This window comes from Diadema antillarum, unplaced genomic scaffold (genome assembly GCF_040938485.1).
Source record: "Diadema antillarum isolate AM-2024a unplaced genomic scaffold, OU_Dant_1.0 scf00000055, whole genome shotgun sequence".
Lineage (NCBI taxonomy): Eukaryota > Metazoa > Echinodermata > Echinoidea > Diadematoida > Diadematidae > Diadema > Diadema antillarum.
The window spans coordinates 805,638-819,280 of NW_027270944.1; the positions used below are offsets into that span (position 1 = coordinate 805,638).

Here is a 13,643-nt window from a genome sequence, read left to right on the forward strand (position 1 = left end):
GCTGTTTCAGACCAGTGATGAGGAAGTATTTGCGTGGCTGCAGGAATACATCAATAGTAATGTTTATATATATATGTTTATATACATATATATATATATATATACCGAGAGTAAAGAAGAGGCGGTAGACGTTGCTTTTGAATCCTCACAATCTGATTTTACTTCGAACTTTCGGGCTTTCTGCCCTTTGTCAAGAGATGTGAGATGCACACTTCACATTTGGCCCGGTTACATGCCGGCAGTCAATTGGCAGCCGGTTGTGGGGAACCGAAACATTTGTGATGGTGGTTGGAGTTAGGCCTGCTAAGGTGAGGTTTTGTGTGTGGGGTAGGAGGGCAGCTCAGTGAGGTTGTATATATATATATATATTTTTTTTTTGGGGGGGGGGGGGTCGGGCGTCGTGATCTACTTTTGATAACTAGGTTCACAACAGTATTTGTTTTACTAGAAAAAAATGAGTGGCACGATCATGATAATTATATAGATCTTGTACACCTAAATATTAGAATGTGACAATTATAATGATATCTTAGATATTTGTGTTTGTGTGTGCGTGTGTCTGTGTGTCTGTCTGTTTCTGTGTGTGTTCAAACATTAATCGTCTCTAGCGTTATGTCTCGTTTACATAGGGATTGGTGGTGGACGACAAACGACTGCAGAGCAATGTATGCTACCTTCACCCACGTGACCTGTCGATGCGATCAGCTGACCACCATTGCTCTGAAGCGGGCGCCAAAGGTTGTTGTTGTTGTTGTTGTTGTTGTTGTTGTTGTTGTTGTTTTTATGTTGGTTTTTTTCTCTCCTTCTTCTTTTTCTTCCTTCTCCAATAATGACTTCGATGTCTGCTTGAGGTTTTTACATTGCTCGCCCTTGTAATGTGTCATACAAGAATGAATGGAAAATAGTGTGTGGCAAAGATGTATACTATGGCATATGCATTGTACGGATTTAGATCTACTGATTTGTGTGCATGTGTCGTTGTTCCAGTCACGACGTCTACGACAAAAACACGTCAGAAAGAGAATGGAATCACTTTACAAACGAAGGGATTATCACTATATATAGGTGGACATTTTAGAAAAAAACAGCAACCAAGAAATGCACTGAGATAAATGTTACCACCTCAAAGAAATGATACTGTCTTTATGAAGTAGGTGGAAGGAACTGCAGTTTATGTCTATAGTCTAGAGGGATACAGTATTCATAGGCGTATCTCTAGTGTCATTTTCTTCTTAACACAATAAATCGCTACATTTGCCTTTAATAGTTCATACTTAATTAAAAATTAATAGTTCATACTTAATCAACTGATTTACCCTTTAGCAAGCTCTATATTGTTTCGTCAAAGACTTATACGTATATAGCTTCACCATATCTAAAATAGATATTAAAGTATGCGTATGCATATCTGCGAAATAATTATCCAATGCATTTACACACAACACATTTACACACACTTGCAGACGCAAACACCAACTTCTTTGACCATCTCAACATATCATGTCTTGCCCCCCCCCCCCCTCTCTCTCTCTCTCTTTCTCTCTCAGCACTACAAGCTCGAAGGTATTTACCTCCTCATCTCCCACATTGTCGAGAAATGTTTGGGCGCCTTGTCGGTCATTTGTGTCCTCATCATGATGCTGGTCTTCTTCACCAGCGGGTTAGTGGAAAATGTTTAAATTCCTTGGTATCAGCAAAGGGTGATAAGCTCAACAAGCATAATAAAGGGATAGTAATACTATAATTTTGGTTGAGATGGGGCTTCAGGTTTCCAACTCCTTTGTGAGATAATGATAAAACCTCGTATGAAAAGAGTATACAATTCTAAGAGAAATTCAGAGTTCATTTGATGAAAATTGTTTTTGAAATGGCTGAGATACCAACCACAAGGAGGTCGTAATAAAAGATGGGACCCACTTTTTCTTACAACTGTAACATTAAGACCAAAAAGTTAAAATCTGAAACCCCCATCTCAACCGCACTCATATCAGCCCTCTAATGAGAGAATCTCCAACCTTTCCTCTAGTTGGCTTTCATGTGAAGTCAGACAAACAGTAACAAAGAAAGTTTCATAGATACATGTATATGCAAATTAGATGCTGTCAGCCCCTCAGTGGCTCGTACATAAACAAAGCATAACAAGATAACAGTTATCATCATTATTATTATTATGTCCTGTTTTCAGACTCCTAACTGGTTAATTGTTGCAACTCATATAAGGCTTTTGATAAACTAGTGTGCATGGTGTCAGGCAACAATGTACCTACACGATAGCGCGCGGGAACTGCACAGAAACCCGAAACTTAAATCGTCATCTATACAATGTATTATGATCTATAATATATACAAACACAACATAGTTTTGAAGCATTTTGCTTGCTCGAATTTCAAAGATAGGGAAGGAATTCATACTCTATGTTTTATTAGGGACAACTTTGAGCAAAGAAAATGGTTTTCCATCGGGATTTATTTTGATCCCGAGACCTCCGGATCGCTAGACCGGTGATCTACCGACTGAGATATAGAAAGCCCTACTACAGTGTTCGTCCCATAAACCTATGTTTCATTTACATATACTTTCATATAAGCTGTTGTCCATGTCCACCATGTGACGTCACTGACCTCTGACATTTAATCCCTGATGGATTTTAGCGCTTGGGAGTCCCAGCTGGCAAAGATACAGATTTACATAGCCGTCACCATCGCGGCTGCCCACATCACGTCCCTGGTTGGATTCAACTTTACCGGTAACTTGGTGAGTGGGTTATCATCATCATCTAAAGACGTAGTGCAAACAGGACGTTCATTATTACTATTACGACTTTTCCCATCTCAGTTATACAGTGCTGTAATTGCAGTTATGCATGCCCACCCCCTGTCCTGTTGACGTTTTATACCCTTATGAGCCTTATCTCAACTATAATCAAGTTCGAAGTTAGCAATGGTTGAAAATACTGAATGACCGCGAGTTTTAAACCATCCAAATAAAACAGTTGTAAAGCTACATATCACCCACTAATGTAATCCAACTTGTTTTTTTGTGTTAACGAGCTCCCTTAGAATGTTTAAAATGTTCTGTCACAATGCAAGGCAAGGAAACAGTTCAGTTAATGTCCATGACATCGCGTATTACGATTATTTTGTATCTCATTATGTTGGCTTGCCTTGACCTTAATCTGCTCATGCGCAGAATGTAACTTAGAACTTTTTTTTTTTATTAACGAGCCCCATGACCAAATATTGAACTGGGCATTGTACACGCTTTCTTATAATCCGTTTTAAGTAAATATTATGAACTTTCTTCACTTTTTTAATTAAATATTCACACATAACTAATGACTTTTGATACTTTTCAGAGCGTCTGTTCGGCCGTAGCGGCAGTTCTGCAGTACCTGTTTACCGTCTACGCGATCTGGCTCGTCGTACACACAGCCGTACTCCTGCATACGTGCTACGTCCACGGAAAACCGCGGGAATACTCGCTCATTGCAGTTAAGGCGCCCAAGGGTGAAAACACGGAGAAGGTTGGCTTGGTCCGGATCTTCCTTGCTGCTTGGGGTAAGAGAAATTTGGTCTTTCCACTTTGGGACCATTCGAGAAAGTTTTCAATCATTTGACATCCTAGGTAATCTTAGTTAATCCTATAATCCGCTCGTCGCGTGCTAGTCCACAAAGTTTATTTATCAAAACCAGTATGATGATTTCGATAATCAAATATAATTTCATTTTAATACACATTCCACTGAAATATTTTCCTTTTTGTGAATGTATCTTTTTTTTGCATAAATCTTCTGCTGAAATTTTACTTTAAGTTGTCTACAAAATGGAAATGATAGGAAAAACGTTTTGGCGTTTCTTAAAACTAACTAAATAGAATACTGATGGGATGATAAAGTCTTTGAAGGTTTGCATGGAAGCAGAAGGTTTAGTACATGTAGTACATATTATTGTAGAAGGCTTCACTGTATACCACGTATTCTTTCTTGGGCGTGTGTGTGCCCAACCCCGACTGTTTTTATGTTATCACAATTATGTTCACTTTTTGAGTTTCAGTTGGAATTAGGATATAGAAATATACAACAATGATGTAAAATCGATGATAGTATTTTTCGTTACCATTAGAGGGCATTTTTATAAAATCGGCCTCATCTTTTCAAACAGTTAATCATCTCACAAGAACCGAACAATAATTATGATACTTATGCCCTATACTTAACTATGGGCAAGGGAAACTATCCATAAGTTCACAGGATGAGATGAATGGAATTTACGTCACAGATTATCTCGTTCGACGCAACAGGTGCTCCTCTTATCGTGGTGGTGATACTCTTCACGGAGATTCCCTACGCCTTCGGGACACCAGAGAGGTGGGTGTGTTACTCTCAAATACGAATATCTATTGAAAGGAAGCAGGGAAAGTTATAGGCGTGGCTAGGTTTCAGTGGGTATATTTGTGGTCAAACTTTAGGTTCGTTCAATGGACCTCAATCAAGGTTGCACTGTAAAACAAAACAAACCGATTCATTTTAGCAACATTTTGCTTAAAATCATGTAATCATTGTTTTTTATATCCTTTGACCTGTGCTCGTTGTCGCGTTACTCAAGCCGCTGGTCGTTTTGCTCATCCTGTGTATAAATGCGTATAAGTTTAATTCATACCAACCAGATGACTGCCAAGTACAGGATAGTTATCTTTGCAGATTTGACAGTCAAGAGGATGATTAAAATTCAATATTGGTCATTTTATTTTCTCAAGCTGTTGGCTGCTGTTTACCGAGCTGGTGTACAAGACATTCCTTGCATCAGTCTGGTTCGCTGCGATGGTAAGAATTAACCCAGATGATACTAAAATAATGATCTATTTAGATTAGAGGGTCAAGATTACAGCGATAGGACATTTGATTTAATCATACACATTTCAGGAGCATGTATTCTGTACGTGTGTTCTTTTTTCTATTTTTATTTTTATTTATTTTTTTTTTTTTTGGGGGGGGGAGAATGCATGTTTACCTTACTCCGTTTCCTCATTCAGAAGTCTCCTTGGGCCGATTTTTATCAACAAAAAAACAATAAAGTATTATGTCCGCAATATCTTTGAAACAAGGTCATAACCTGTGTGTGCGTGTGTGTGAGGGTGTGTGTACGTGTGTTTGTGTTTCCACACCTTTACATTTATTCTATTGTAAGTTCGATGAGTTGAGCGGCCCACATTCCTACAAGCTTGTCTTTTACGTGGGTCCCTCTTTTCCATTAACGCAATTATTTTGAACAATTAGTTCTATATACGCATATTCTTTTGTTGCAATATTGTACGTTTTGGTTATTTTCAATCCGTATCGATAACAAACATGTGCTATTGGAAATAAGATTTCATTTGAATTGAATTGAATTGAATTGCTTTGCGTTCAATCGAGACTATGTAAAGTTTCTGATTGATATTTTGTTTATCCAAATGATCTTCTTGTATTAATAAATAATAACAGAAGAAAACGTGCATTGTTCCCTCCAGGTGAATTTGGTGCTGGCTTGTGTCACGGGTTATTACTTTCAGAAGACTGAAAGCCAATCCAAGGCTAACGATGACGAGTACGCCATGTGGCTGGACCGATTGTGGAGCAGACTGAGGTACGGACCTGATTTCCCGCCAAAATAATCTCAACCATTAGTCATTATGATTCTCCTTTGTGAGGTGATGCATCTCAGAAACGTCAGGCAGTCCATTGTTCTCGTTTTCTGCAGTTCTGAAGTTGCTCCGTCCGCCTCTTCATTTTTCTTTTCTCGACTTTTTCCTCTCTGCTTTATCCTGTCACTCTCTTTCATCATTATTATCATATTAGTCATTTCTTCATCATCGTTACAATCATTCTCTTCATTGACATCGTCACCTATTCGTTCTGTTTCACCTTTACAATCTTCACGATCTTCACAGTAAACTTTACACAGGGGTCTGCATGTAGCATATAATTTTCCAATCAATAGGTACTTTTGTGCCAATCGCCAGTATACGGTTTTACAAGTTTTGCAAGTTTTGGCAAGTAAAATAAATGTTGATCGTTAAAATAATATGGGATTATTCGTCTAGGCTGTACCTACCATCTTCGGTAATCCTGACTTTCACTCTGGCCACCACTTGGACATTCCACGCCCTCTACAAGATGAACCCACTGATGACGTACCAATACTTGTTCCAAGTATTCAACATGTCCCAGGTAAGCTGCGTGCCTCTGACCCTATGAGGGCAACCTAATAGTATCCTTCTGTTACATTTCATCTTTAAGAGAAGAAAAACTAAAAGAGTATGAACAGTGACGTCTGTAATAAAAAGATAATGTAGTCATAGCGATCTCAAAAATCTATACGCGGTAAAATGAAATGCGACGTCAAGGAAAGCTTTCTTATGTAAGTATCCTCACGTAACACTATTATTATTGTCTTGTCATTTTCGCTGAGTGTGTGGTTGTACGAATAAGAAAATTTCATAGCCACGGCTTACAAAAATAAGATGATCGTTGCACTGATTGTTTGCACAATACTAGACATATTCAAATATCACAAAATAATATCATAATGGTGCTCTTTCCTTTATTTATATTATCTTTTCCCAAAAAAAAAAAAAAAATTGAGCGGAAGCAACTGAAATCTTTTTGCCTTCACTTTTAGATGTAGTATGATGGGGAATGTTGTTCCCGCATCATTGTTCAACATTTTTAAAAATGCTGTTTTCTCTCTCTTTGTTTTGTTTTGTTTCTGCCGAGCACGGATATTACTTTACTTGTCATCAGATTTTTGATAAGTCTATAATTTTTAGTTATCACGATATTCTGTGCTTTGATTTTCCGCAGGGTACACTGATGTTTGTGTTCTTCTGCATGCTGAACCCAGAGGTAAATCAACACTTCAAATTCAAATTTAAAAACTTTGTTTTCATTTTCTCATTACTTTGTTGTTTATACTATGTGTGCAAAATATTGCCAATGATGATATTGTCTGTTGTTACATATTCCAATAGACAAATTACTTTGGTATACTCTCGTAATTATCAAGGAGGTGCTGTGGTTCAGTGGATGACACCAGAGACTATCATTCACGCGGTCTCTGGTTCGAGACTTCTTCCTGCAGCGGTTGTGTCCCTTGACAAGACATCTTATCCCCATTACATGTTGCTTCCGAGTGGCCATGTGAAGCAATTTCATAATTCACATTTAAATTCAAAGCAAAGTGGGATCATTTTGATATATTGCCATTATTACCATTAGTATCGTTGTTCATGTTTTTTTTACCAGGTGCGCACAGTCATCTACCGTGGGTCAAGAAGCCGCTTGACCAATGACAATGGAACTTCCACTATGACCAATGACAATGGAACTTCCGTTATGACCAAGACAAAGTGATGATCGGCACCCATGCTCCAGCAAACAGAGTGAGACTGTTACTCATCAACCTCTACCGCCTTGATATGATACTAAATGGCCTGTGTATACCATGGTCTTAAATGTCACTATTCTTTTTTTTTCTTCAATTATCTTGTATTACAATCTGCTCCGCGGTAACTGTTATGCACCCGACTGAGGCGCTTGTGACTGTAGAGGACTTGCTTCATACATTCTTTGCAGATCGAGATTCTCTCAGTACCCTTTTATTTTATCTCTATGGTATATTTCACTTGAATATGCAGTGTTAGTAAGTGGTTGCGGAACATGATTGGATAATATTATGTCTTTACCTTGTCCTAGATTATTAATTTCATTTAATCAAATCTTGATGTGATAACGTTGTTGTAGGTTTTGCTTTCTTACCACATTTTTGGAGTTGCTATGGATAATTTTTGATTTAGAGGTGCACATCAAATTTTGTGAAAACCGTGTGCAGTGCAATTTTCATCTCTCACAACTGTGGCAAATCGAATTATTATGCAGTACCATTGAGCATCTTTCACTAAGTATGTCGACGTTGACTTTGTGTTTAATTCTTGTTGGATGAAATGCAGAAAAAAAATCGAATATTTGTGATGCGTGGAGAATTTTAATTAATAGGAAAGTCTTTCTTGTGATTCTGAACTCTGTTCGTAATTATTCCGTAGATTTTTGTAGCCAGTTTTATGCTGTGCGCATTTTAGACGACTACAAAATAAGTGAAGAGTTCATCGCAAAGCGAGCTAACTCATTTCTTGTTAAGTTGAGATATTGGCGATTAAAGCTGCTAAAAGAACATAGAAAATAATACAAAAATACGGGATATTTTTAATCATAAGTTCAAGAAAAATCCTTGTTATGTTACAAGTTAGGTATCACTGAAAAGATTTTATTTTCGTTCTAAGGATGAAATAATTTTAAAATGTTTAAAAATGGTGCTTCGCCGATTTTGCGATAAACTCTTCAAAAAAAGGCAATCGAGAGCACATATAGACTGTAAAATGAATACACGTGACTGAGACCATGATTGACGTTTTTCCTCCTTTTTCGACACTCGTTTTTACTCATCACTTTGTCACAAAGCGTTATATCAGATGTCACGGAAATATAGTTTTACACCCAGTAGTAGTAGTAGTAGTAGTAGATTTTTTTCTTACAGAAGCATGGTATCAAATGGGTACATGACAAAGACGACGTGAGGATTATACATTCATACATAGAGAGATAACTTGAAGTTTGTCAGCAAGAGTTCTAGAATTAAAGAGCAAGTCATTGATATCAAATGATAATAAAAAAGATGTCGACATTCTGACACCTTGTCTATTTTGTCGTCATAATCTTCTCTCCCATGCATGTGCACAAGCATTTAATCTGTGGTAAGTTTGAGGAAAGTGATGTGGAGTTGACATCATTGGGTCATCCTTCCTGCCTGCCCAGTTTATGTTCGGGCGAAAGTCGCCCTTTCACAGACAGATGTGGCAATATTTTATATACACACAATTTTTGGACCATCACCCATATAAAGGGAAAATGACACAACAACCAAACTATCCCACAGAAATGTACCGGCCACCGACAAATTTGTTTACAATCAATATTCAACAAAGAGTTACGATCAGATACCGCTTTCTTTACACGACCCCTCCCCCCCCACCTATAAAACAAAAACAAAATACGAATAACAAAGTTGTAAAAACCATATCGCATGAACAAGTTCAAGGAGAAGAAATTGCCAAACACCATGTAATAAGATGTCTGGATTTGAATAAGCTAAAACACTGGATTATCGCGACAGTAAGCGATGCTTACTCAACACATTGTACCTTATTTGTTGGTTTATTTTTGTTTATTCAATCACAGCGAGGTACCATACTACATGGTGTCTGTGCCTACATCATTGTTGATAATCATTCTGCCACAGGAAGTTGAATGCACGCATGATATATGCCTAATTAATGGCGTCACAAACGCTTGGATGAGTGGCAGAGGAAAAAAAACCCTACAACAACAATTACATAATTTCATCATTACACGTCGCCCATTCAGCAGAGAAAGAACGCATTGTCTTCATGCCTACAATAACAAAGAAAAAAACAACATTTATATTCTAACTCTTCTCCGATGTAAACGCTTTATCATTCATACAGTACATTCGGATTTATATTTAGAACGCCTCTATACTTATAAATGTTGTTAACGATGATTACCAATCAACGTATTACATTGTAGAAAGAAAAAAAAAACTTTCTCCTCATGAAAAATCGATATAAGTACAATACCCAAGCGCCACCTCTATCCCACATCGATATACTAGGCATCGGGGTGGTTTTTTTTTTTCTAGAATTCACATGAACCAAACTTTTTCAGGGATTTTATCGTTGTTTGCGTCCTATTGACCGAGTAAAGAATTACAATGAGAAATAGACACATTGATTCTCTCTCTCTCTCCTTATGTAATTAAGCCATGAATTCCAGAGCTGGTTACATCTGTAATTGCTAGTGAAATAGTATACTATAAAGTGCACGAACGGGGCCGAAACAGCCCGTCTACTCTACAAAAACGGATGAATACAATTAATGCCAGTTCTTACTTCGTCTGCCACAGTTGGGCGACTCACGAATACAATTACGCTGCAAAAGAGAAAGGTAGAAGCAACATTTTCTTGATACCACATGTATTCCTGTCTGTCTTGGATTCTGCGTCTATTTGTTAGCTCGCCCTATACACTGAGAGGAAAGCTCAATTTTTCCACAAAGTTCAGTCAGGTTTTTACATGCGATGCCATAAGATGAGTATGCACAAGTTACATCCTATCTACTGAATTGATAAAACATTCAAATATCACGAGCTTCTCCCCATTAACTGTGTTAATAAAGTACATTTTATTTACAATTGAATGTTTGTACCTACCTACAAATTCTTATATCACAAGCCAAGAAACTTGTTGATTCAAATAATGCATCCATATATATCAACTCACTTGCTAAACATGAATAAGAAATAAAACGCTTGAACATGAGACCTTAAATCCAGCAAAACGAGGCTATTGAAACTCTGGACAATATATATTTAAAACAAATCAACCGAGATGCTTTTTGAATTCATATGCTGTTGGCATCACATGGACGTCATAACCTGACACCTATTAAAGTATTAATAGTTAAAGCTGTTTCATGGTTCCGTCTATTGTTTCCAACTATACATTGACCTTGCAGTTGTAAATCACCTTCCGTGCTAGTCATGATGAAGTTTGAACAGATAAAAATGACTGGTGAAGTTTCGATGCTCAAACGAAAGCACAACGGGGTGCCTAACTGATATGGATTTTGTTTGATCATCGAAAAATACACGCAGAATTTCAACAAAGTCGACAAACCATCAATTTCGAACGACCTGGCCCCAACTACATGAAATGATATGCGTTACTTGTTTGACATGGGACGATGCGCGTCACAGACCTTCCTACAAATTAATCTTTGGTCTCCATTTTGATATTATTGATACACTTGTGGCGGATATAGAAATCAGTCAAGGTATAGTACCATTGTACAAGTCGACAAATGTAAACAAGAAGAGCTGCGTGAGACCAAACGTTATGAAAATGATGGCGGAATGCACCTCCTGCCAAAAGTGATCAATTCCAATTACGAATATTTGCCAAACTACCACGAATTGCTGTCACAGTGAAAGGCGGGAGAAAAATGGTTAAACCAAGTGTCGTCTGCTCTCCAAGCTCATCCTCATCATTCACAAAGTACAACAATCAGCAATCTTCTGAGAGCTTTTTGTATTTACATGCTGCGGATTAATACGTGTTGGGCGAGAACTTTCTACTTATACCATATTCAACGTGACTGCGCTTATTGCCGATTAAACACAACAAAGAAACCGCCAAAAAATTGGAAACGAATAGTGCAAGAAAGCAACAATGTAAGGAAGTGCTTAATATTGCAAAGAAAAAAACCCCACTAAATACATCGCCGTTATTGGAGTAAATTCTACATCTCGAAATAGTCTACTTCTGCGCCTGTAGTCTCTGTAATTGATTAAGATCGTAAAGATTAACATTTTCCTGTGTACAAAAGTGCTTAACAGTGTCTACAGATAACAAACCTAAACAATTTGCCACTTTCTTTATTTGAAATTTTGTCGTTTTACATAAGACATCAGCGTTACATTTTGTTTGCTGGCATTCTGTGAGGTTGTCATGGACATATTATCAGAGAAGTTAAAACATACTTTCTGTTGCTAGTTCAAATACCAGTACCCACTATGTCTAATAATCACTCTTCTCTTTTAACCCACATTAACTTTGGAGCCACGTTACTCTACAAAGATTCTTTGGTTCCTTCCGCTTTTTTCCTTCTTTTTCTTTTTCTTCTTCTTCTTCTTCTGCTTCTTCTTCTTCTTCCTTTTTCTTCTTCTCCTCCTTCGTATTCGTCTTTCTGTTTGGCCACCAATCCCATGACAATGCAGATCTCATTCTCCTGAAAAGAAGTAGAATTCCCATCCTGTACGTGTGCCGTGCGTGTTTCAGTGGCGTTGCACGTACTCCAGATAGTGTGGTAAATCTGTACCTTGATTGAACAGTTTCATCACAATCCAGCGTCGTCATAACGATATTTATGCAATCCCAAGCTATACATACAATATAAAGGTATGCCTTAACGTTTCTATCTAGTCTAAAGTATGTCTTTCTACCACATCAACAGTCTGTACATCAGAGAAAGATATATGTACAACACAAAAAACAATGCTGCTGCGCTCCACAAACATAATTTCCAATACCTACACATCCCGTCTTACATCTATCTTTAAACTGTTGGTAAAGTACTGCAGATTATCTTTGTTTTTACACACTACTTAATACATACATTGCACTTGAAAAAACAGCAAAGCAAATACATACATAAAAATAAGAAATCTCCTACATCTTGTGCATAGAATTTAGAAAATAAGAAACGTAAATAGAAAACGAGCGCGAATGTAAACTGTCCGTAATTGGAAAGTTTAAGTCCTTCCGTCTATTTTCATCATCACGACGCATTCGTGAATCTTACTGTCTTTAGCATACGCCGATCCAGACAATCACATTGGCTTCAGCAATGTCATCGATGTCGCAGTGGACCTTGCGTAGAAGACCATTGATGACGATTTCGTGGTGGGCGGCTGGGGTGACCAGGTAGGGGGCAAACAGGCCGCTGTGTACAATCCTCCGATTGTGGCTGTCCCAGGGCCAGTCCTGAGGATCGATGGGGCTGTGCACTCCCGTGATGGTCTTCACGTAGCCGCTTTCGAGATCGATGAAGAGGATGTCGGGCTGGTCGCGGGATGTGGCGAAGACGTCGTAGGTATGTGTTGTCTTGCTCGGGAAGAAACCGACGTCGCTGATGCGCAGGTTGGTCTTTACCTCAAAGGCGGTCTTGATCTTGCCCGACTCCGGCAGGACCTTCTGAACGTGCACGTACTGGTGGTCAACGTCGACGCTGATGATGTAGCGGCCGTCAGGCGCCACGTACGGGTGACCACGAATGCCCTCGTTGACCTTGACGACGCTGTCGGTGATGTAGTCGAGGATGATCTGTTTGGCGGGCTGACCATCCCTGCCGGCGCAGTTGATGACAACGTTGCCGCCGATGGCGACGAAGTTGAGCGATTCGGGGTGGCACTGGTAGGCCGTAAGGTCGATCTGGGCGACGCGTTCCATGCGGGTGAGGTCGATCTTGTTCAGGCCAAGCTGGTTGTGATGTACAGTGTAGCCAAAGTTCATCGTACCCTGTTCAGACAAACACAAAGAACTCTTTGTTAGGTCTGAGCTACCTTACATGGAAAACTTTATGCATACCATATCTTGGCATCCCAGAAGTATCGCTTATTAATTTCGTTGAGAGAAGCATCTCCGATATATATGCATATTTTGATTATTATATCATACCAAATAATCTGAAAGTTTACTTGTGTCAGTCCTTTTGACGTCCAGTGTTGCTTTCGTGATAATCTCTGTAATATCTGTCTGTGGAAGAGTATCAAACTCTTTGTGCTGACGGGAAAACATCTTGGACAGAATTTCGGCATCCCGGCGACTTAAATTTGAATCAAAATATATCCACACATGCGTGATATTCCAGATTTCAATTTGCTTTCGCGCGTTAACTCTACGGTATAACTTTATGAATGTCAAACTTTAAACTCCGTTTTTTATGTTTCGCCCGATTTGATTGAATAATTAT

General features: G+C 38.5%; 2 protein-coding genes across 2 annotated transcripts in view; one reads left to right on the forward strand and one right to left on the reverse strand.

Moving 5' to 3' along the window:
- The first annotated feature begins 2,641 nt into the window (after positions 1-2,641).
- LOC139715804 (adhesion G-protein coupled receptor D1-like) lies at positions 2,642-7,391 on the forward strand. The gene is made up of 8 exons (XM_071627342.1): positions 2,642-2,755; positions 3,357-3,558; positions 4,301-4,367; positions 4,757-4,823; positions 5,510-5,625; positions 6,083-6,209; positions 6,843-6,884; positions 7,284-7,391. The coding sequence occupies exons 1-8, from the start codon at positions 2,642-2,644 to the stop codon at positions 7,389-7,391; spliced, it is 843 nt and encodes a 280-aa protein (XP_071483443.1).
- A 3,447-nt stretch (positions 7,392-10,838) lies between these two features.
- Positions 10,839-13,643, reverse strand: part of LOC139715805 (follistatin-related protein 5-like) — a 33,527-nt gene continuing 30,722 nt past the window's right edge. Inside the window, exon 12 of the mRNA XM_071627344.1 lies at positions 10,839-13,189. Coding sequence (XP_071483445.1) covers positions 12,479-13,189 — 711 coding nt within the window. The 3' untranslated portion in view covers positions 10,839-12,478. The remainder of the gene's footprint in view (positions 13,190-13,643) is intronic.

Coding starts and splice junctions, on each gene's coding strand:
- LOC139715804 (XM_071627342.1), top strand. CDS start 2,642: ATGGATTTTAGCGCTTGGGAGTCCCAGCTGGCAAAGATACAGATTTAC. Junction 2,756..3,356: donor TCAACTTTACCGGTAACTTG/GTGAGTGGGTTA, acceptor GATACTTTTCAG/AGCGTCTGTTCGGCCGTAGC. Junction 4,368..4,756: donor GCCTTCGGGACACCAGAGAG/GTGGGTGTGTTA, acceptor TATTTTCTCAAG/CTGTTGGCTGCTGTTTACCG.